This window comes from Gobio gobio (genome assembly GCF_949357685.1).
Source record: "Gobio gobio genome assembly, chromosome: 10".
NCBI lineage: Eukaryota > Metazoa > Chordata > Actinopteri > Cypriniformes > Gobionidae > Gobio > Gobio gobio.
The window spans coordinates 12,756,312-12,782,024 of NC_137116.1; the positions used below are offsets into that span (position 1 = coordinate 12,756,312).

At 35.5% G+C, this 25,713-nt stretch overlaps 1 protein-coding gene across 1 annotated transcript; it reads right to left on the bottom strand.

Moving 5' to 3' along the window:
• Window positions 1-5,898: 5,898 nt before the first annotated feature.
• On the bottom strand, window positions 5,899-24,285 carry snap29 (synaptosome associated protein 29). Its single transcript, XM_079826923.1, has 6 exons — window positions 24,208-24,285; window positions 21,604-21,844; window positions 16,359-16,558; window positions 14,100-14,185; window positions 9,412-9,516; window positions 5,899-6,786 (listed from the first exon to the last, which is right to left on the bottom strand). Exons 2-6 carry the CDS (start codon window positions 21,841-21,843, stop codon window positions 6,626-6,628), a joined length of 792 nt encoding a protein of 263 aa, XP_079683049.1. The 5' UTR covers window position 21,844; window positions 24,208-24,285; the 3' UTR covers window positions 5,899-6,625.
• Window positions 24,286-25,713: the final 1,428 nt, after the last annotated feature.

Consider the following 25,713-nt stretch of genomic DNA (forward strand, 5'->3'; position numbering starts at 1 on the left):
CTGAGTGACTTCTGAGGTAAACGTGATTCTACATGACATTGTTTACAAGCTGTTTTATTGTCTTTCCGCGGTTGAATCACCGATGGAGTGATTACACAACATATGATACGTTTCAGTAAGTTGTAATGTATCCTCAACAAGATATTAATTTATATTTATTCTCTTCCTGATCGCGACGCGTTCACTCGCGCGGCGCGCGCTGCCGCTTGAAGTTGAACTGATACGCGTCTATCAGTCACGTAACATTAAAGAGCATTAAAACGGCATTTATCGTTTGAATTTCGTGATAAAATGGACTGAATACTCAATATGTTCGTGTGGGAACTCGGATTGAAGTGTGTTCCGCGCTTTAAACAAGCTGACTGTTAACTGTTAAAGATTGCATTCATAACCGTTCGGTACACGCGCGCACCGAACCGAGAGCCTTGTACCGAAACGGTTCAATACGAATACGTGTACCGTTACACCCCTATTATACACAGTACACACACATATGTTATGTAAACACAAACTTTTATTTTGGATGAGATTAATCGCGATTAATCTTTTGACAGCCCTAAATATATATCTTTGATCCCGCCCGTATTTTGACCTTATTCGCTGGAAGTTATGGCGCTGGGAACACTAGATGACATTCGTCTGATAAGACGATTATTATTATTATTTATGTTATTATAAAATAACATAAATACTGTTGGGTTTCTCGAAGAAACTGATTGTTTCGTGTCTTAAGACATCATGGTTTAAGGCGAGACATGGCAGGTGAAAACATCGTTTTTTCATACAGTGGTCAATTTTGAGATTTTGGGCCAGTTTGCTCCCTTAACATGTAAGCTTTCATGTCAAAATAAAAAAAATGTCAACATTACACATTAAGGTGGTTATTTCATTATATTTTGTCAACGCGCGCTTTCTACCCGAAATCATCAAAAGTTGGGACAGGGACAGTTCGTCTGCAGTTTTTGTGATCGTTGTTGTGTTTGTTAAGGTAGTTCTCGTCAGCTTAAGGCTATTGCTATTAATAATTTATTAATGTATCAATTTCCACGTGTTTTAAATATTATACACTACTGATATTAATGAACTGAATATATATATTTTGTTTTTAGGTTGGGGGTTTCATAGAAATGTATGCAATTATACAATATAAAACTCTAAAGACCATTTTCTCAAAATGAGTTTTTTCTCAGATTATCCACTTCAGAAGCACCAACTTTTGCAGTCTTATACTGAACTATATTCTGAAGGCTTTTACAGAGGGATTTGTTGATATATCATTCCTATCCTGAGTTACAGGTCCTTTAACTCCAAAAAACATGGCGGTCAGTATTCTCTAATTTACTAAAGCACAAAATAAGATACCCAGAATCCCCTCGGTAAGAGCCCTCTCATCTAATATGCAAACAAATACAACCAAGAATTTTAAACATGGTCCTTTCCAATTTCCAGATTTAGTTTTAGGAAAAATATGCAAATGAGCGTATATTTAAGTATATAAGGCCTCATTTGCATATTAAAACATTAATTTACACAAAACTTGTAATACATGTTTTTCTTATGTTTATGCCAGTTAATAAACTGGAGAAGTTTCACAGTGATATCTTGTAATGTAAAAAAAATCCCTATTCACCTGTAGTGTCTCGCCTTAATAAGGATTGGTATGTCTATGTGTTTTGTGTTTGCTCTCATCCTCTAAAATATCCCCATTGACATGCATTATACGACCATCACACTGCAACGGTTGAGTTAAAAATCTTCATTTGTGTTCGACTGAAGAATTCAGTTCAGATTCACACATTGATCATTGATTTGTCATCATGCCTTCCTTGTCACTCCAATGAATGTTAGAAATCATTTATTGGACTGCACTGCTTATAATGTAAATAAACTGCTTTTTTTATTCAGAAAAATACAACCCGAGTGTATTTTCAGCGATTAAGGGGCGTGTCCTCTCGTGAGGGGGGTGGGGCCTGTGCTGCATAGAGTGCTTGTGAATTTGGGGGCGGGGCTATCAAGATAGGGGCGTGGTCCTTTTGGGTAGGGGGCGTGTTTGTTTTGGTGATTTCAAACATCAACAGCGTTTCTCAGAAATTGCGTAATGCGCCTTTTAATCTCAAACGTCTTAGCTATTTATTAATCGTGTTTCACATAGTTGATCAGTATAGTAAGGTGGGTCTTATTCTATGATTGTGACGGGTTTATTGTGTAATTGAAATGAGTTTGGTGGGTAACCGAGGGGGGGACGTGTCATCTTTGGACCACTGCTTTATGTGTGCTGACAGCAGTGAATTCTGGGATTAGGCGTTGAAAAGAAAGGCATTCCGGTGTGGTGGCGAATCGGGTCCTCCTCGAAATCAGATCCCATTGGCTCAAATTACTTTTAACAGGCACTGGTCTTAGCACAGTTTACTATTCCTACAAAATCATGATATGATAAATACATTACAATGATCATTAATGACTGTACTAGCATAGCATACGGATACCAGATTAGCCTCATATCTTAGTTTATGCACACATTTGCATGTCCTCAAACAATCATCTTTAAAGGTGCAGTGTGTAATATTTATGAGGATCTACTGACAGAAATGCAATATAATATACATAACTATGTTTTCAGTGGAGTATGAAGACCTTACATAATGAACCGTTATGTTTTATTACCTTAAAATGAGCCGTTTCTATCTACACACACTGCGGGTCCCCTTACAGTGAAGCCGCCATTTTGTGCCGCCATGTTTCTACGGTAGCCCTAAACGGACAAACTTCTCTACAGAGCGCTAGCTACTCTCTGCACACTCTCCGACGACGTCATTTTTGTCCTGTGTGGGCCACCGTAGCTTCTCTGTGGTTAGAAAGGGAGGGGTGAGCGGTGGGTGATTGCAATTCACAACATCACCACTAGATGCCGCTAAAATTACACACTGCCCCTTTAACCCTCTGGTGCTCTTCGTTTAGGGGTTGCATTGGTTGTCTTCGCGGTCATAAGTGACCGGACACCTAAAAATTAAACTTCCTCCAGCCCAGTAAAACCAATGCAATTTATTTTTCTTCAATATTTTTTCTTTTTAACTTTGTATTTTGAGATGATTTGATGGTATTTTTTTAATATGTATGCAATAATTATGGTCTATTTGTGCCATTGGAAATTATTTAAAAAAAATGTATTGCAGTATTTCAGGTTAAAATAGAGACTAGGCCTTCAAAAAAAAATAGTTTGAAGGCAGATTAGCGCCCTCTTTTGGAATTATTTAAGAAATCATGTAACCACTAGAGGTCTCCATGGAGAGGCTTGAGAATTCCCTAGTTCTGTTTTGAACACATTGATTTTTTTTTTGTTGATGGTTTTGAATATATATTTAAAACATCTCAAAGACTATTTATTATAAAGTTTTAGATTTTTTTTGTTGTTGTTAGAAATAGATTTTTTTTCTGTGAATGTGTGTTTTTGCAGATTTCCCATTCATTTCCTATGGTGTCATTTTGACCAAAGAGCACAAGTGTGAGTATTTATTTTTTTACGACCAATTAGCATGCTCGACTTCTCATCTCGTAAATACGAACATCTCTGGAGGACTTGAACGCACCATATGAATTCGGACATACTACTCTGTTGGCGTACTGTTTTTCGCATACTATATAGTAGAGAAGTTTTCAATTTCGGACACAGCTATTTGACCCTTTTCACATTTCCGGGTTTCTCAGAGCGGAAGTCGACAGAGTTGGGTTAATTTTTATAGCGGTGAATGAGAGAATACATTAAATACATTTTTTATGTCCCCATTTGCTCGAATAGCAAAATAAAAAATCCACAATAGTGATTTCACAACTTTCAAAAAGAGGGGGAAAATAGAGTGAGATTGATAATGGCAGTGAAAAGAGAGAAATATGTACATTTTGCTGTATTAGAAACACACTCACAATTTTTTTTTTTTTTTGTAATTTAATGAAAAAGTTACATGATATAATACAAAGTATTAGTGATATAAATGTACATACATTTAAAAAATACAAATAAATACTAAAAACTTTGCAGGATTTACGATATGATGACGTGATGACGCGTTTTAACTGTCATCAATAACGTAAAAAAAAAAAAAAAAAAAAACTTTTTCTGTGAAAAGCGTGTTTTGTCTGTGAAAAGTGTCCATTCGAAAGTGAACATGACAAAATCTGATAAAACTGAGCTGAATTGAGATTTATCTGTAGTGGTATTTCAACATTTTTAAAGTAGGAAAGGCCAAAGCACTAAAAGGGCGTAACCGCTGCAGTGCCAGTGACAGATACACTTTTCCCTCGCGTGTGTATTTTCCTTTCAGGAACAGACTGCAAACATTCTTCCCACAGCCCACAACCCTACGTTTACAAGTCATTTTGTGACTTAATGAGTAAACTGATTACATAATAAACCACAGAATGTCACCGCGCAAAACTCACCTCAGTGAAAACAGCCGTCAGTGAGTCTCCCGCGCGAAACAGCTGCTCACGCGAGCCGTTAATGAAGGCTTTGAGACGCGCGCGCAGATGTGCACGCGGGAAAGAATGATAATGAGTGTGTGCGACTCCGGACAAACTTCACTCCTTGATCTACGAGCTAAACGTTTTTCGAGCTTGTTTACCAGATAGTTTAATTGTTTTTGTTCTGGTAAATACTCGATAATAATAAAACATACGTTAAAGGGATACTTCACCCACAAATATATTAGTACAATAACCTGTGATAAGTATAGTTTCTGTCTTCTGTTGAACAAAAAAGAATATATTTTAAAGAATGTTGTTGACAGTTGACAGCACCCATTGAAAAAAACAAACATGGCGGCCCGTTGTCATGACAAATCGGATCCTCCCTCGAAATCGGGTCTCCCTCTCCCAAAGTTAATGATTATCCTAAGTATATACGGATTATATTAATTCAAAATATACATAGCTTACTATATAATGTGTACAAAAACACACAGTGCATAATCAAACCAAATGAACGTAATTTCTTTCACGTGATCAACTGTTAATTAATAAATAATTATAATACTAGCCTTTTGAGTGAACAAATTTGTTTTATTTATAACTGAAGTATTTGGACATTTAAAACTTAATTTAACACATAATTACATTAAAGATGACTAAGAATATATGTAGGATAAGTGCAAATGTACGTATAAAAGCTATCAGGCTAATCGCTTACCTGTATGCTATGCTAGTACATAATGTAGTTGAAACGGCATTTATCATAACATTATTTTGTAGGATATGTAAAGAGTACCTATTAAAGGCATCCTTAACCCAATTTGTCACTACACTGGTAATGGTTTAGTTAAAAATGTAAATTTATGTAAATATCGTCTTTTGTATTCAACAGAAGAAATCAACTCATACAGGTTTGGAACAACTTGAGGGCGAGTAAATGACAAAAGGTTCAATCCCTTTAACGGCTTCTCAAGATGTGATATATCGCCATCTTGTGGACTGATCTTGCAAGTACCACTTAAACTAGCCTACTGTGGCAGAGGGCATGGTACTTACACCAATCAGGCATAACATTATGACCGGTGAAGTGAATAACACTGATGATCTCTTCATCACCTGTTAGTGGGTGGGGTATATTAGGCAGCAAGTGAACCTCAAAGTTGATGCGTTAGAAGCAGGAAAAATGGGCAAGCGTAAGGATTTGATCGAGTTTGACAAGGGCCAAAATTGTGACGGCTAGACGACTGGGTCAGATGAATCGCTTACCTGGGTACTAAAATTAACGTAGTACTATGTAATATTTACATAGTACTCCAATAATCATAACATGTATAAAAATATGTGACATGCCACTTTTTTGCAGATATGCATGCTCTTTTGCTACTCAATCTACTCAAGTGACAAATTTACTAGCAAAGACTGGACTAAACAAGTGACTAGCAAATGAAAACATTTTATTTATGTTCACATATTCCATGTCACATTCAGAAATTGTTAGCTTTATTAGGAGTAAAACATTTGAACAATGAATTCCAGAAACAATAGTAAACCCTGCAGATTCTGTCTGGTGTATCATACAAAGAAATTTCTTTTTGGTGGGTTGCATTCACAATAATGATTAACATAAAGTCTCTATATCTCTACAGTGGTGAAATGAGAGTGTGCACTTCATTAAGGCAGACCAAGATCTTAATGTCTAACTATGTGAACACCTTTAAACTGCATTAGTGTGCTTACATGGGCCGCCGTACGGAGTAGAAATGAGGATATGTCTTTATAAAAGCGTCTCATTAGGGCACAATGGGAATATACAGTGATTTCTAAGCCAAGGGTTCAGTTTAGGAGTGTAAGGTATGTGGTTAAAATGATTGAAATGGTTTGATGTGCGCATCTCTGACATACTTTCCTTACAGGGGACATTTTCAAGTTTATTCACATCAATCTTGTAACGATCAGAGGCATCCACGGCTTGTGTGTGTGACTAAATGAAGGCAGAAGGTTGAACTTCAACACAAACACACACACACACACACACACACACACACACACACACACACACACACACACTTCCCTAGGAGAGAAGATCATAAATGTTTTTAAGCAGGTGTTTACAATTTGGATCCGACAGCATCTTTGGCCACACCTCCAGGAAATGACATCACTATTTGAGGTTTTTGAGCTGCCGGTTGGTGGAGCTGATCTTGCCGTCCATCGTGTCGACCTTGTTGAGCAACGAGTCCAGAGAAACGTCCTGGTCGTCGATCTCCGCCTGCAGCCCCAGCCCCAGGTTCTTCAGACGGCTCAGACCCGACGCCATCTCATCTGGAGACACAAGACCAAACACACATCAGATCCTGTCTGAGAGCGGCATCAGATCCTGTCTGAGAGCGGCATCAGGGGCCTGTACCATGATGGCAGTTTAACAAACTCAGGGTTACAGGATTAGTTTTGAGTTGACAAAATCAAACCCATCTATTCAGGCTTTGTTGGTCCCATGATGCTGATCATCAGCTTTCTCTGTTAACTCAGGCTTTCATCCTGAGTTTAGGAGTTTAGCTGTGACATCAGCAGTGAACAGCCAATCACACGCTGTGGATCAGTGGAACTGAGATTCACTTCTCACGAGAGAAGCAGTGTGATTCACTTCACTCTCCTGCAGAATATACATGATTGAAAAATATTAAGAATTTAAACAGAAGAAAAGAGCTGTCGAGGACAACTTTAAGAAAAATCTTATACGTCAATGCAAGTAAAAGTTATGAAGTAAGTTTAGTTGATATATAGAGCAGACGACCTTTTTTCACTGACGAAAACGAGATGATAACTAAATAAAAACTAAGACGAAAACTTACTGTAATTTTCAACAAATAAAAACGAGACGAAAATGTTAGTGAGGGTCGATTAGGGAAGAGATCCAGTCAGAACTGATATATCCTGTGTAACAGATGCGCACATTTGAGTTGAGCTGATCTAACCGCAGGAAAACACGGCTCATCCCCAATCCAGCGCTCCAGCGGTTCACAATCAATGAATAACACACATTTATGCCAGGCTTCGTATATGAACTAATGCTGATGAATAATGACAATGTTTACTTTATGATGATTATATAGTAATATGTTTTAAACGGTTGTAACAATGCATATTTTATCTAAAAAGAATGACTTAAAATTAAATAAATGTTAACTGAAATTAAAAATAAATAAATAAACAAACTTATTTGAAGCTTTAGCTTTACCTGATATGGCCTACTAACTAAAATAAATAAAGTTATAAAACTATATAGATGTTTTAAAAAAAACAAACAAAAAAGTGAATTGAGCTCTCTTTCGTGTATTTTTAATGTCAAAAACAAAATTATGTCAAAATTAAATGGAGCTTAAATTGTACAATTACAATTTAACTAAACTCATTAGATTTTAGGAGACTAAATCTACAGTAGATTTAGTCGACTAAAACTAGACTAAAACTAAAAACAATTCAGGTGACTAAAATATGACTAAAACTAAATGGCATTTTAGTCAAAAGACTGTGACTAAAACTAAATCAAAATTTGCTTTCAAAATTAACACTGATATAGAGAGAATTGAACATTTATGCTCACATGTAATTTTTTATAGATTTAGTTATTGAATTTAAAGCTTATTTGTATGACCTTTTATATAGGCTATTTATTTTAATATTAACAAAATGCAATTAATGATTGATTTACTAAAATTATACATGTGTAATTGATTAAGGGTATAATAATTACATAAATTATTTTTAAATAATTCAAAATTATTATTATTATTATAAATAAGCATTGTTAAAAGCCAGAGGCTTACGTCTTTAACAGCCATTTGCTATAGTGACCTTTAATTTGGATAGAAACAGAGGGAGTGACTTTATTGCATCAGAGGTGTGTCACTTTACTCACAGCTGATTGGTCCAATTTCAGTTTGAGATGTCTTATCCAGAACATAACCTGCCCTGGAGAAGGTTAGCCGTGGAGCGTAAGTTACTATGGAGATGAACACGGCTAAAAGCCAAACCACTTTAATGGTACCTAAAACCCAGGATCAGTGTTGGGGAAAGTTACTTTGAAAAGTAATGCATTACAATATTGCGTTACTCCCTTAAAAAGTAACTAATTGAGTTACTTAGTTACTTTTTAAGAAAAGTAATGCGTTATGTTACTTTTGCGTTACTTTTTCTCACCTGGGCTGGGCTTGCTTTTTTGTTTTGTTTTTTAATAGCAAAAAAAGTCCTTTTTTGTGCAAATGTAAAGACCTCTTCATACCAAAATTGAAATAATAGGCCTCAGGCTGAGGTAAAAATGTGCTGCCATTCTGGATAATGGAAGAATAGGACGCAGGAGAAAAACATTTTACCAATAAAAACTAAAAATCTAGTAATTTTTGCTCATGGCTCAACTGAATCATCAAAGGTCAGCAGCACGACATTGGTCAATAAAGGTAGATTAAATGCATAAAAATATTTGTTTTATTTAACATTTATATATTTGAGGTTTGAGTACTCTGATTTTGCATTTGACTGATTATATTCATTTTGAGGAGTACAGAATCTTTATTGTGCAAGTGAGATGAGTAAATGCTCACATTTAGTCTAGAACTACAATAACCATCATGTGAAATAACCATTATAAAATAAACAACCATTATTTTTCTCAACATGGGGGCAGGAGAGCTGTCAGTCAAATAAATGTGAAAAAGTAACTTGCGTTACTTTTTTGAAAAAGGAACTCAGATATTTTGTTGTAAATTTGAAAAGTAATGCGTTACTTTACTAGTTACTTGAAAAAGTAATATTACGTAACTCAAGTTACTTGTAATGCGTTACCCCCAACACTGCCCAGGATTGGCACAAACTAAGCTTAAACATATCTGGCTAGCCAGCTAAACCGGCTTCATGGTACAGGCCCCAGATGAACTCTGTGTTTCTCACCCAGGTTGTTGTCCAGCTGTTGGTGTGCGACCCGCAGCTGTTTGTTCTTCGGATGCCCGTTCTGATCGGACGGCCCATTGTCCAGGGAAGCGGACGCTCCAAATCCTGATCAAACAAACACACGTTTAATCTGACCAGGTTACTTTTAAAAATGTATTTCACTACACGTAACAAAACACATGCTTTAAAAAGTCATTAGTAATGTATTCCGTTAGATTACACAAGTTGTGTAACTTGATCTAAATACTCTAAAATACTAATGTGTGTAACTCAAAGAGATCACCACACTGCAAAAAATGCGTTTCTTACTTAGTATTTTTGTCTTGTTTTCAGTCCAAATATCTTAAAAAAATCGTACATTAAGAAGCATTTACTAGACAAGCAGAAGTTTTTGTCTTGTTTTGGGGGAAAATATCTCAAAATTAAGGGAGTAATTATTTTGCTTTGTTTTCACACAATATTTCTTGAAGCAAAAAATGCAGACAATCTTAGAAAAAAGGCGGCGATCTGGGGTGTGGAGTGTGTTTGTGAATCGGATGAAAGGGTCAATTGTAAAACATGTAGTTATTAGCTTCTGAAGGGCATTACTAAATGAACAAATATGATATTTAAATAAAATAAGAAAAAATACACCTGTTCAAAAGTTTTCACCCCCCTGCTCTTAAAGGAACACGCCGACTTTATCTTATTCCCCGTATCCTCCAGAGTTAGATAAGTCCATACATCCCATTCTCATCTGCCATAACTCTGTCTGACGCACACACCGCTAGCCTAGCTTAGCACAAAGACTGGAGGTGAATGGCTCCAGCTAGCCTACTGCTCAATAAGTGACAAAATAACGCCAACATTTTCCTGTTTACATGTTGTGATGTGTGTAGTTCAAGCTGCACCTCCTCCAGTTTCTCCTGAAGCCGATACGGAAGTGAGTTAAACTGCAGTTCATGGACTGGCCACTAGAGACAGACTCCAGAAAGAGCAGAATCTCATTGAGCTCATGTTAAAATGCCCAACTTTACAGCAGAAGAACACATGTTTACAGTCTGGGACAAACTGTGCTTTTGGTCTGTACGGCTAATTTTGCCCTTCATGACGACTGTGAGGGGGTGAATTATTTTATAACTCATTCGTTTACATTATATAAAGCCTTAAAGTTCTGCATAATTAAGGGCGTGGCCACTTTGAGTGACAGGTGGATTGCCGTTTGTCTGCTGTCTGTTAGTCGTCACCTCAGCTCCGCCCACGTCCCGCCTCTTTCCTCATGTTCTGTTATCCGGGAGTGACGCGCTGACAAGATGGCGACGGCCAACTCGACCCGACTTTACGCTTCAAAACTGCTCTTCAGAATCCAATGGGTGACGTCACGGACACTACGCACATATTTTTTTACAGTCTATGGTGGAGTTTCATCGTGTACTAAGACCGACGGAGATGAAAAGTTGTGATTTTCTAGGCCGATATGTCTAGGAACTATTCTCTCATTCCTGCGTAATAATCAAGAGCTTTGATGTGTATAATTTCATCGTCCCATGAGTGCAGCGGCGCAATGATATTACACAGCGCCTGAAAATAGACTAACCTCCGTCAACATAACCAGTGACAACCGGCTCACACAGAGAGCGCTGGGGACTATTTTCAGGCGCTGTGTAATATCATTGCGCCGCTGCACTCATGGGACGATGAAATTATACACATCACAACCAAGCCTGCAGCGCTCCTGTCAGAAACTGAAGCCTCCGCGCCTCGATCGCCCCCCGGTGGCCGGTCCCAGTATAGCTCCTAAACCCCGCCTCTCCATGTATTTGAATGGACGCGAGACACTCTAAACAATTCAATTACACTTCAAATAATTGTTTCCTAAAGTTGGTTTCTGTCATGTTAGGCAGTTTTTATCACAATGATGTCATTTCAAGTGTTCGTTTTTTAAATAAGTTTAGTTTTAGTGAGTTATTTGATGCTATAAAAACGGGGGGTGTGACGTCATTATTGACAGCTGAGATTGACGGCTTCTCTGACTAACAGACTTTTTTCTGGATTTTCGGGAGGAGATTGGAGCTTTAGCTTTAATTTCTACATTTCTATAACTGTTTATTTCACACCAACATAATTAATTGTTCTGCATCTGTGAGAGTGTGGGCGGGCTTTTGATAATCGCGCCTCTAGTTCCTGTTCTCTACTGCGCAGACTCTGGTCAGCGGAAGTCAATGAAGTCGCGTCGTCCATATTTTTTTACGGTCTATGGGCAAAACATGTAAATATGAAAATGTTGGCGTTATTTTTTCACTTATTGAGCAGTAGGCTAGCTGGAGCCATTTACCTCCAGTCTTTGTGCTAAGCTAGGCTAGCGGTGGGTGCGTCAGAGTTATGGCACGGAGATGAGAATGGTGTGTATGGACTTATCGAACTCTGGGGGATACGGGGAATAAGATAAAGTCCCAAAAAGTCGGTGTGTTCCTTTAATGCATTGTGTTTTATGGAAGCTTATTTCCACCACTAAATATAAAAATATAAAAGGTAATTGCGACTTGAGATTTAAACAATTGCATGTTAATAACAATAATTTTACGAAGCGACGACAATAGTTTTTGTGAGCAAAAAAAAATCTAAATAACGACTTTATTCAACCTCTTCTTGTCTTCCGTGTGTGCCTCCACGACGCATGCGTGAGAATATGACGTAGCGCCGGGGTTCGGGAATCCATGAAATGCACACTTTAGCCCGATTTTGAGAACTACGCCGAGACCTAAAGCACGATCAATGTAGAATTCAACAGCTTAGATACGCGCGTCTTCCTCTGCTTGTAAACAAATCGTTTCTGGCTCATGTGTCCGAACGCCGGATCTGCGTCATATTCTCGCGCATGTGTCGTGGAGACACACACGGAAGACAAGAACAAGTTGGATAAAGGTGTTATTTCGATTTTTTTTGCGCACAAAAACTATTGTCATCGCATCGTAGAATTATTGTAGAGTCACTGTGGTGAGATGGACTTTGTAACAACGTTTTTAGTGCCTTTTATGGGTCTTGGGAGTGTCAATGTACTGAATGCCAATGGAGGCCTATCTGAAGCCTTTCTCAGCATCAGCTTTACACTAAAATATCTTCATTTGTGTTCCAAATATACGGAGGTCTGACGGGTGTCCAACGACATGAGGGTGAGGAATTAATGACAGAATTTTCATTTTTGGGTGAACTAACCCTTTAAGTAGTTTAAAAACAGTGTACTTTTACCTGCAGTCGCTACATTATGTTTATTTTTGACCTGTCAGCGTGATTGGCCAAGGCGAATAATAAGTCCTGTCTCCATGCGTCACGCGTGTGACTCCCGTCATATCAACCATAGCGACCAGTCTAGAGTGAGAGGCACGAGCGCTTTATGAAAATGGGTTGTTGCTGGTTACTGTATGATGACTTAAATCGTGAAATTGCTCCGTGAGCCACCATACATCCTCATCTCAGCGTAGTTTATCAACTGAGAACACGTCCAAAGTTAAGTGTTTCTTAAAGGGGCGGTACACTTCATTACAAATCATATATAAAAAACTCCAAAAATATACATACCAGCATAATTAAATCAAAAGACAATCCAATGAAAATCAAAAAAATATATGCAAAATAAGAGAATCAGAGTTTTTAATAATAAAGAAAAGATTTTGAGTGAAAATTATGTTGATTTTACACTATATTTTAAATGTAGCCTAATGTGTTCTCACATGGCGATTTAAAATTGTAGTCCATGTATATAGCAAATAACTAACTTTCATAAAACATCAGATTTATATTTAAATCAGGTTTATGTTTTTAATTACAAGCAAACATAACCAGTGGTGAAAATTGTGAGTTACTCGATTCTGATTTCTGAACAGAGAAAACATCCATTGAAATTAAAGCAGTACAATGAATGCGTCTTGAAAAGAAAGAACTGCTTTTTTAACATAACATTGTTAATGTTCAACGCTTTGCAACCTTTTTTAATTAACCGCAAGAAAACCTCTACAGAATGGTTGTCATAAATGTCAAATATTACACGGCTGTATTTTTAGTGCTAGCAGTCAAAAATAAAACTTGGAGAAATATTGAAATACTGTTGATGTCATGTTTTTTTGTTCTTACTGAGAATCATCCATAAAAGAGTGAGCTACATGTTTAATTTGCAGCGTATAAGGTGGAATAACATTCATAGCACAATACTCACTACTCTCGAGTACTTTTACAAGGGCTACTTTTTACTCCTACTTTAAGTAGTATTGAGGTACTTTTACTCTACTTGCTCTACATTTTTTGTTTTGACAAGTAACAGTACTTTTACTTGAGTATGCTTTTTCAGTACTCAACCAGTGTCTATGTGGTTTTACCTGATCTTGGATCAGTTTTATAAATGTGTAGACCATGTGTATAAATGTGTTTTTTTGGGCTGATTAACCAAACTCTCCAGCAAAACAAGCCCTAATTTAATCAAATAACACATATTATACAGACCCTTCAAATGTAAGGGTATTGTACGATTTGTTAATTGCATTTAATAGATTAAAACATCTGAAATTGTTTTGTAAAAGGTGTTTTTATGCATGCCTGGGTCGATTCGATTCGAATGATTCAAAATCCTTTTGCAAAGCTATTGGTTAACACCGGCTCTCACAGAAACACGGGTAAGCGTCGACGTTTGTAAGTGTGTGTGTGTTTGTGTTTACCAGCGGTGTCCAGTTTCCTGAGGTTGGGATGGCTAGCTTGATATTTGTCTTCCTGCTGTTTGCTCTCCACAATTGCGTTCTGTAAGCTGATATCATCACACAAAAGCAGTTTGTTGTTATAATATTCAGACACATTTCCAGACATGGCATCTTTAAATGGCATCTAACATGGCAAATGTTAAATTAACATATGATAAAACTTGTAAAATAAATAAATTAGCTTAATTTATTATACATTTAAATAATTTCTTATTTATACATTTGCTTAAAAGTCTAGAGAAAAAATATTTAAAAAATTAGGTAAATACATAAATAAATGATAAAAATGTATACAAAAAAAGCTTAAAATAAATTAACGAGATTAAAATAAATATGTGGAAAAGCCTGGAGTAAAAATGTGAATATAACAATAATATTAAAATAAGTAAATCAATAAATTGGCTTAAATAAATGTGCAAAAGTTTGAGAAATACCATTATATATAGTACATAAATAAATTAGATTAAAATTATAATCAAAAGTATAATAAAGTTATTAAATATGTGATAAAACATGTAAAATAAATATGCTTAATGTATTTTCAATTTAAATAATTTATTATTTATACATTATATAAAAAATTATAATATTCAAATATTACTTTTAATAATAATATTAAAAGTCTAGAGAAAAATATTAAAAAAATTAAGTAAATAAATTAGATTAAATAAATAAATGATTGAACGTTAAATTAACATGATAAAAAGGTTTTAAAAAGAATGCTAAAATTTAAATAAATAAATTAGATTAAAATAAATATATGTGGAAAAGCCTAGAGTAAAACTTAAAATGTGAATATAATAATATTTAAATAAGTAAATAAATAGGCTTAAATAAATGTGCAAAAGTTTGACAAATACCATATACATTACTATATTTCTCAAACTTTTGCACATTCATATATTATATATATATATATATATATACATACATACACATACACATATACATATATATATATATATATATATATATATATATACATATATATATATATATATATATATATATATATATATATATATATATACATATATACATATATATATATATATATATATATATATATATATATATATATATATATATATACATATATATATATATACATATATATATATACATATATATATACATATATATATATACATATAAGTACATTAATAAATTAGATTAAAATAAGTTATTAAATGTTAAATGAGTATATAAAACATGTTAAATAAATAAATTAATACATTTGCTTAATTAATTTATTATCGATTTAAATAATTTCTTATTTATACATTATATAAATAATAAAAGTAATAATAATATTAAAAAATAACTTTTAATAATAATATCAAAAGTCTAGAGAAAAATATTTAAAAAATTAAAGAATAAAGTAAACAAATAAATTAGATTAAATAAATAAATGATTGAACATTAAATTAACCTGATAAACATGTACAAAAAAAAAAGAAGCTAAAATTAAAATAAATATATGTGGAAAAGCCTAGAGTAAAACTGCATAATAATATAAGTAAATAAATAAATTGGCTTAAATAAACAAGCAAAAGTTTGAGATATATATATATATATATATATATATATATATATTAGATTAAAATAAATAAATTAGTGATTAAATGTTAAATTAACATATGATTAAATGTTTAAAAAAAGATTAAAATAAATGCATTTTTTATTTTATTAAATTTAACAATTTATATAAATTTGATTTAAATAAATAAATTATACATTTAACAGTCATTTATTATAGCGTGAAGAAAAAATAAAGTAACTTAGAAACGAATGTTATATATATATAATATTTTTTTTTGTGTGTATTAATTGGGAGTTTATAAAAGTCTTATATATTTCAGGATGGGGTCCCTCACACGAGGGTGCTCATATTTGGGGTCTGTGGCATCTAAAGGTTTGAAAAGCCCTGATGGTTGATGTACAGTCTTAGATCTCATCTCAGTTTCCTGTGTTTAGTCAGTTTAATGAACTCTCACTGCCTTTCATTTCACGCTGCATTAAAAGGCTTTTGCTTGAATGTGTGAGTGACTTTAGTAGCTAAATCTAGCTTTGTCTACAAAACTTGATTTTGAATAAATGCACGAGTTGAACAGATGGAAAAGGGATCTTTTTGGAAGCTACAGGAACAGGAATTGTATCCCTTTTCAGCGCCGGTTAAGTCCTCAAAGCTACTAAAGCGGTGTCAGTGTTTAATGGTACCGGCTGTTGGCCTCGTAGGACACTGGCTGCTCCTTCTGCTCAGGTCTGGGAGGCTCGGGTTTGGCTTTGAAATAGTTGACCATGCCTCCCCACACACTCTTAATGGTGTTTATATGCCTCTGGCTCGTCTTCATGTCCTGGTCCATGTTGTCGATCATCTTCTCTGTCCTTTTCAAAGCCTCGCCCTGACGGATCAGTTCCTGTGGAAGACATTTAAAGAGTTAGTTCAGCCAAAAATTTAACTTCTGTCATTAATTATTCTCACACACACACACACACACCACCCAGAGCGAGAGCAAGAGCGCGTCCATCATCGTTCGGGTTACTGGAGGCGGCGCTGGCGTTGTGTTTTTAGACACGAGATCAACAATGTCACTAAAGAAGTGTGTGTGTGTGTGAGGGAAGGATCACCTTGTTCAGCTTCACAAATAACCCAGCGTTAAGGGAACAGTGGATGCAGTTTGTGTTTCCGGAGTTCTGCAAGTGTGTGTGTGTGTGTGTGTTCCCGGTCATGAGTGGAAACTGCATCACGTGTGTGTTTTGTTGGCAATCGGTGTGTAAGTGCATATAATGTGAACAACACCAACGTATAGAGAATCAAGAGCTATCCAGAGATAATGCCATGATATGTGTGTGTGTGTGTGTGTGTGTGTGTGACTCTTTAGCTCCGCCCACTGCACGCCTCCACGAGCTCGGCTGTTCGTGGAGAGAATCGGTCCAGTGTATCTGTCTTATATAAAAAACAGGGCTCCCACTTTTTCACGAACACCAGATTCAAGGACTTTTTAAAGCACCTTTTATTTTAAATCAAGCATAATAAATACGATAAAAGGTGTGTGTGTTACTGTCAATATATCAAACACCTACTGTACCTGTGTCTGTCCTTAAAGGGTTAGTTCACCCAAAAATGAAAATTCTGTCATTAATTACTCACCCTCACGTCGTTCGAGACCCGTAAGACCTCCGTTCATATTCGGAACACAAATGAAGATATTTTTGTTGAAAGCTGATGGCTCTGAAAGGCTTCAGACAGGCCTCCATTGGCATTCAGTACACTTATACTCCCAAGACGGATAAAAGGCACTCAGAACATCGTTACAAAGTCCATCTCACCACAGTGACTCTACAATTATCTTACAATGCGACGACAATAGTTTTTGTGCGCAAAAAAAATCAAAATAACACCTTTTTCCAACTTGTTACTGCCTTCCGTGTGTGCCTCCACGACGCATGCGCGAGAATATGACGCAGATCCGGCGTTCGGACAGATGACCCAGAAGTGATTTGTTTACAATCAGAGGAAGACGCGCGTATCTCAGCTGTTGGATTCTACATTGATCGTGCTTAAGGTCTCGGCGTAGTGCTCAAAATGGGGTTAGAGTGGCATTTCATAGATTCTCGAACCCCGGCGCTACGTCATATTCTCGCGCATGCGTCGTGGAGGCACACACGGAAGGCAATAACAAGCTGGATAAAGGTGTTATTTTGATTTTGTTTTGCGCACAACAACTATTGTCGTCGCATTGTAAGATAATTGTAGAGTCACTGTGGTGAGATGGACTTTGTAACGATGTTCTGAGTGCCTTTTATCCGTCTTGGGAGTATAAGTGTACTGAATGCCAATGGAGGCCTGTCTGAAGCCTTTCAGAGCCATCAGCTTTCAACAAAAATATCTTCATTTGTGTTCCGAATATGAACGGAGGTCTTACGGGTCTCGAACGACATAAGGGTGAGTAATTAATGACAGAATTTTCATTTTTGGGTGAACTAACCCTTTAATGCAGTAATGCTAAGGCATATACTGACAACTAAAATACAATTTCTAATGAGGAAAAATGTAAAATTTTACAAAATCCTATGAGGAAAGAGGCTGGTGTGCTTCTCAATTCTAATTTGTGCATCCTCGTTTCCTTTCCTCGCTTCCTTTCCTCGTGTCTTATCTCCACCCCTTCAGGATGCGAGGGAAGGATGAAAGGAAAAGACGCGAGGACGGAGGAATTGAATGAAGTGAAATGATATATCCTCGCTCCCTTTAGCGTCACTTCAAAGCATCGTCAAATGATGATGACTCTACACCGCTGGATTTAGTTTAAACATCGGGATTCTTGAACATTAGAGATAACTATTTATATTGTAACAGTTTCAACCCCTACAAAATACCACATTTGTCCATATTTTATTTAATATTACCAGTTATTAATAACAACTAAGAAGCACCCCTGGTGTACAAGAGTGAGCGAGTTTTAACGAGAGATGCAGTTTACAGCTCTTATTCCTGCTTTTAACATTTATTTCACACTAGTTTTAGTTTTCTTTTTTATAAATCATTACTTCATTAAAACATCAAAATATAGAGATAATATTGTATACATGAATTTTCCAATTAAACGAAAAGATATGGACAAGTTAATAAAAATTATTTACTAAATCACCTGTATGTACCTTTTTAAAAATCAATTTGAAGGCTTTTAAGTCTTGCAAATATATTATATTTAACAGATATAATTACTGCCGTAATAACGGCCCATTTCAAATGTTTACGTGCTTTTCTTCTTTTTATTTTTTGAGCGGTGATGAAATATATTGCTCTTGTAAATACTTGCCAGCATTTTAGTAATGAAAGTCTAGATCTTTAAAACGCATCAAAATTACAGCGAAGCACAATCGTACGGTGGCCTGCAGGGGTCAAAATGGATATAAACAGTTAATTTTGAAGTGATCTCATCTTGAAAACTCAGAGATGTGGATTCGGACGGCAATTAAGTTACAACATGTCCTTGGTGTTTGTCTAAAAACAAATTCGGCCGGGGAATTTTATGCGGTTGGTGGGAGAAAAACACTGACATTCTGGATTCAGACGACAATAAAATCCCAGAATAGCCCCTGACAATGATGACAATACCTTACGACCCCACGAGAAACAATTTTTGACAGTAGATGGCGCTGATGGAGCAGCAGAAATATATTGAAATGGCTTCCTCCCGTAACGCTGTTTTGTTCTGGCTTTAGCAGCGCATGAAGGCCAATGTTTGTAATAGCACACGCTACTCTAACAAAATACAGTTCACACTTAATTCAAGCACTTTCAAGGACCTATGTTTGTTTTCAAGAATCCATGTGTCTGAAATTCAAGTACTTTCAAGAAGCGTGGGAACCCTGTAAATCTGATGAACTAAAGACTCTTGGGAGATATGAAGGAACAACACTACTCTATAGATACTCAAGATTAACTTGAGACAGAAACTGTGTCAGGGCTCGACATTAACGTTTGTCCGCTTGTCCGGGACAAGTGGATTTTTTGATGGGGCAAGTGAAAAACTATTTTACTTGCCCGACAGACAAGTATCCTGAGTAAAATGTCAAAACAAAAACTAACTAGAGAATCACCAAAGTGTAATAATGATTCTGCATTCAGTTTAAGTTGAGATCGATAGTGGATAATAATATAAAACGAACTGACAAGGTTGAGCTGTTGAGGCTCGCGCAGCCTCTCGAGGAGAAAATCGAAAACAAATGAGCGCCGCTCATACAAAGAAACTCAGTTAACATACACGGTTAAAATTGTGTAGTTTTTATATATATAACATATGATTCAGTTAAGCAACATCACACAAACAAGAGTGTTGTTTTTCCTGAATACATCACGACTGAAAATGACACTGATTTCATACGCCAGTTCCATAAACAATTAATTAACATTGTCACTTACATTTTAGATGCAATATGGGCTGTTTTTGTTCTATTTCAGCAGCGAAAATAGTTCCAAGCAAAGATCACAGCAGAACCGTAACGCATCTCACAGCAACAGTGTGTGTTAGTAAATGATTCAGCGTTTTAATGAATCGGTTGAATCAAAGATTCAATGGCCGCCAAATTCCTGAATGATTCAGCCGATTCACTGAATCGACTCAATGACTCGCTCATTAAGACGGTCACCTGCTGCCACCTACTGGTGGTTTAGTTTCATCTTTCCGACATTTCTTATTTGTATATTCAAAAATATTTAAAATAATCTCATAATATTATTTAATGCAGTTGTAATGTTTCAGTGTAAATGATTTAATTTGATTGGTAACAGCATATAGTGTCTTGTTCTAATTACATTTATAGATCAAAGTTAAGAATATAAAAGGAAAGCTGAAGCATAGCCTATATTTAATAAGATTATGGAAAAATGCCCTTTATAAAAAGGTACAAATATGACAAATATGCATATTTAAATATGTCAAAGCTGATTGAACACTGGTGAGAATATTGCTTCAGAATAGATTATATTTATAAAAATAATGCGGACAAGCAAATGTTTTACTCGGACAAGTGAATGACAGATTTACTTGTCCAAAGGACAAGTGTGTGAACAGGCTTAATGTCGAGCCCTGTGTGTGTGTGTTATGAGCCTTTAAAGGATTAGTTCACTTTTAAATAAACTTTTGCTGATCATTTACTCACCCCCGTGTCATCCAAGATGTCCATGTCTTTCTTTCTGCAGTCGAAAAGAAATGAAGGTTTTGTATGAAAACAGTCCAGGGTTTTTCTCCATATAATGGACTTCAGTGGGCTCCAAACGGTTCAAGGTCCAAATGACAGTTTCAGTGCAGCTTCAAAGGGCTTTAAACGACACCAGATGATGAATAATGGTCTTATCTAGACAAACCATCAGTTTCTGCGAGAAACCCAGCAGTATTTATGCTATTATTTGACCTCTTATCAGATGAACGTGATCATCTCTGAGCTCCGCCATAACTTCCGCCAAGTGAGGTCAAATATGACCGTGGTCATAGATATATAGATCGTAGATGCCTCATTCTACTGATCCGTGCAGGCGCTAATGAGGCATCTACGTATATATCTATGACCACGATCGTATTTGACCTCACTTAGTGGAAGTTATGGCGGAGCTCAGAGATGATCATGTTCGTCTGATAAGAGGTAAAATAATGGCATAAATACTGCTGGGTTTCTCCCAGAAACTGATGGTTTGGCTAGATAAGACCATTATTCATCATCTGGTGTCGTTTAAAGCCCTTTGAAGCTGCACTGAAACTGTCATTTGGACCTTGAACCGTTTGGGGCCCATTGAAGCCCATTATATGGAGAAAATCCCTGGAATGTTTTCATCTAAAACCTTAATTTCTTTTTGACTGCAGAAAGAAAGACATGGACATCTTGGATGACATGGGGGTGAGGAAATTATCAGCAAAAGTTTATTTAAAAGTGAACTAATCCTTTAAGAGGTTCGTCTCACCTCGGCCGTCTCGGCTCCGACTTTCTCTGATTGGTAGATGAGTCCGAGCGAGCGGAAGCTGCTGTCCACGGCTGACTGCGCTGTGTGCATCACTTCCTGTTCCAGCTGTTTCTGCCGCCTCTCCGCCGGACTCAGAGAACTGTCCTCCGGGTCATCCTCGAAGTTAAAGCCTCTTCTCGGAGCGGAGTCCTCTTCATCCTCATCCGCGAAGGGATTGTGGGATTTGGGGTAGGCGGACATCCTGTGCTTGAGAAGAGAGAAATGAGCTGGTGAACCAGTACAAACAGCACTTACAGATATATATGGGTCAATGACAAATAAGTTTTTTAAGATAAAAAAATTATAATTTTAAGCAAAACTGGGTTTTTTTAATGTCCAAAAAATGTATGGTGTTAATTCACGTGGGTTTTACAGCTTTTAAGACGACATTAATTCATTATTATACAAGATTTCTGATTTTACCACCCAGAAAATGTCATGTGGTGCGACCATATATGCATTTAAAATAATATACATATACAATATGAATCATTGTAGTGTCTAAATGCATATCACATGGTAAATTTCCTTTAAATTTCTTGAACCAGTACAAACAGCACTTACAGATATATATGGGTCAATGACAAATAAGGTTTTTAAGAATAGCACTTATCATTCTATTCATTTTCTGTCTAATTTATTAAAAAAAAAAAAAGTTCTGTGCGTTCTGTGCTAGATTAACTGAGACTTGTTACAGCACTTGCATATTGTTGCCCTTTACTGTTCTAGTTGCTTCTATTGCTCTCATTTGTAAGATAAAATAATAATAATTTTAAGCAAAACTGTTTTTTTTTTATGTCCAAAAAATGTATGGTGTTGATTCACATGGGTTTTACAGCTTTTAAGATGACATTAATTCATCATTAAACAAGATTTCTGATTTTCCCACCCAGAAAATGTCATGTGGTGTGACCATATATGCATTTAAAATAATATACATATACAATATGAATCATTGTAGTGTCTAAAATGCATATCACATGGTAAATTCCCTTTACATTTCTTGAACCAGTACAAACAGCACTTACAGATATATATGGGTCAATGACAAATAAGGTTTTTAAGATAAAAAAAATTATAATTTTAAGCAAAACTGTTTTTTTTTTATGTCCAAAAAATGTATGGTGCTGATTCACATGGGTTTTACAGCTTTTAAGACGACATTAATTCATTATTAAACAAGATTTCTGATTTTCCCACCCAGAAAATGTCAGGTGGTGCGACCATACAGCACTTGCATATTGTTGCCCTTGACTGTTTTAGTTGCTTCTAATGCTTTCATTTGTAAGTCGCTTTGGATAAAAGTGTCTGCTAAATGACTAAATGTAAATGTAAGATAAAATAATAATAATTTTAAGCAAACTTCTACGCAAAACAAGTCCCTTAAACCATGGTTTATGTTTTACTACAGTGACCGTAGTTCAACTATTTGTAAATTTCCATGGTTAACACTGCAAGTAAACATATTTTAACCATGTGTAAACAAAAATATGATCTAATAAATTGCAATTAAGGCATATCGAATGTTAAAATACCTTTCAAATATGATGTTAAGTGGGTATCTTTACCCATTTTACTCTTAATAATTTTAATAATTTAATAAATGTAATAATTAAAAAGTTTAGAAGTATCGTATCAGTGATACTGGCCTTGAAAGTATCGTTATCGTATACTTTAAACAAAATAAGTGGTTTTGCCCATCCCTAATCTGGGGTCTTCTGTGTGATGTCATTAGCTGTCACATGGTTTTCTTAAAGTAACATTGCATAAAATGGCATTTTTATCGGTAGGTCGCACCCCCTGACATTTGGAGAAGTAAATTACAAACAGTTTTTTTTAAGTAATAGAATAGTATTGAAATAGAACCGATGCACTATTTTCCGTCATTTATGAGGAATTTAACATATAATCATGCCAAACTATTTGTTTAAGACTTTTACTGAAAAAATGTATTTTTATTGTACGTTGGGACACACCACCTGACATTTTCAACTCAAAACGTCAATTGCATTTAAAAAAAATTAAAGGGTGTCTTATAAAGGAAATATTGTAGATCAATTTGATATTTATTACAATTCTTTTTAGGAAAATAAGGAATTCGGACACAAAAAATGTCATGTCATTGACCCGTATATAAAAAATAATATTCATCATTATAAGATGAAATAATAAGACACAGTTAAAGGAGTTGCTTTAGTTTAAAGAATAGAAGTTGGCTGTATCATGTCAAAGTGTTGTTATCAAATGGCATTCACACTACTATGGTAAAAACACGGTACTTTCTGTTATTATATGGGTCGGTCCTGAACAAACTACCGACATAACATCATCGCTAAACATATATAGATGTAGACTATGCGTGTTAATGTGCAGATATGTCATAAATATATGTATTATTTAACTAGATTTAAACTGAATATGCTGTTTGAACTCGTCTGTTCTGCTATGTGGCCTAAAACAACCTTTAAATAAACCCCACATCGTCTTCAATAGCATTTCCTCTCAGCCCGTTTGATTAAAATACGATATATTGATCATTTTATCGATAAATGTATACATTTGTACCTTTAATCGCTGGACGGAGAGATGAGTTCTCCTGCTATCAGCTGAACTGACGCTAATGGCGAAAGCACTTCCGGTGGTGTCACCGTGACGTCAGATAGGCTCCTCCCCCGATTCCCCATTTTCACTTCTCGTTGTTTAGGATTGGAAAGGACAGAGACAGATAAAATACACTTTTAACCCTTAATCGTCCCTTGGGGTCCAGCTGACCCCACTGGACTTTTCCTCCATTTTTTAAAAGTGTTCCCTTCATCTCAGGGCCATGAGACTCGGTGACTTTTCCTATATAATCTATCTAAACATGCACAAAAAATCTGGGCTTGATTTGGTTGTTCTAAAGGTGTGTAAAAAAAAAATTACCGTTTAAGTCCCTCGGGGTCAGATTGACCCCACATTGAAAATGAATGGGAAAGTGTAAAAAATAAAAAAAAATCACTTTTTTTGTCAATTTTTTTTTACTAAATCCAGTATAAATCTGAAAATTTCCACATTTATATCAAGGTCTGGTCCTAGAGCATAAACACAAAGTGGAACGAACTTTCTGTCTCATACACACACACACAAACACACACATGTGTGTGACTGCAACAGAGAGCATTTTTATAGAAACTGGCAAATAAAATCAACAAAACTGGCATAAATCTGAAATATTTTCATACATAAATAAAGTACTAATACTAGAGCACAAATGCAATATGGAACAAGCATGTTCACTGACACGCACACACACACAAACACAAACACAGGTGTCTGGAGCATTTTTTTTGGATTTTGGCAATGAATGGGAAAATGTAAAAAATGCTTTTTTTTCACTTTGTTTGTAAAAAAAATCAACTAAATCCAGTATAAATCTGAAAATGTCTACATTTATATCAAGATCTGGTCCTAGAGCATAAACACAAAGTGGAACAAACTTTCTGTCTCATACACACACGCACACACACGCACACAAACACACACATGTGTGACTGCAACAGAGAGCATTTTTATAGAAACTGGCAAATAAAATCAACAAAACTGGCATAAATCTGAAAAAATTCCATACATAAATGAAGGACAAAAACTAGAGCACAAATGCAACATGGAACAATCATGAGAAAGAGAGGGAAAAGGGCAAATAAAAGAAAGATGATAGGCAGCTTAACTTTTGCATAACTTCCCTATGGACCTCTATTGGTTAATGTGGTCATTGCACTCTCTTTCTCTCTCTCTTTCTCTTTAACTATAATTCCTAAAGTTTTTCCACAAACCTACAGATGGCGGTATTCTATCCCTAACACATAGAGCAATGTCCAAAAACTATTTATATTTATTTAAGATCATCATTCAAGTGATTTTTTCATAAAAAAATGATTTTTAATGAGCCAATTTATGACATAGTTAAGTATTTGTGCAGTAAATAGGTAAAAAACTACCAAATACCCACAAAAACACAGCATAAATGTATAGTTGAGAAGTAAATAAAAAAAATGATATATAGTTTTCCATGTAAAAAAATTATATTTCCTT

Bases quoted from the DNA above. Each gene is read 5' to 3' on its own strand.
- snap29 (XM_079826923.1), bottom strand. From the start codon at position 21,843: ATGTCCGCCTACCCCAAATCCCACAATCCCTTCGCGGATGAGGATGAA. The intron at 16,559-21,603 runs GTGAGACGAACC...TGTCTTCCACAG, and splicing joins TCGGAGCCGAGACGGCCGAG to GAACTGATCCGTCAGGGCGA. The intron at 14,186-16,358 runs GTACCATTAAAC...TGATGATATCAG, and splicing joins TCCTACGAGGCCAACAGCCG to CTTACAGAACGCAATTGTGG.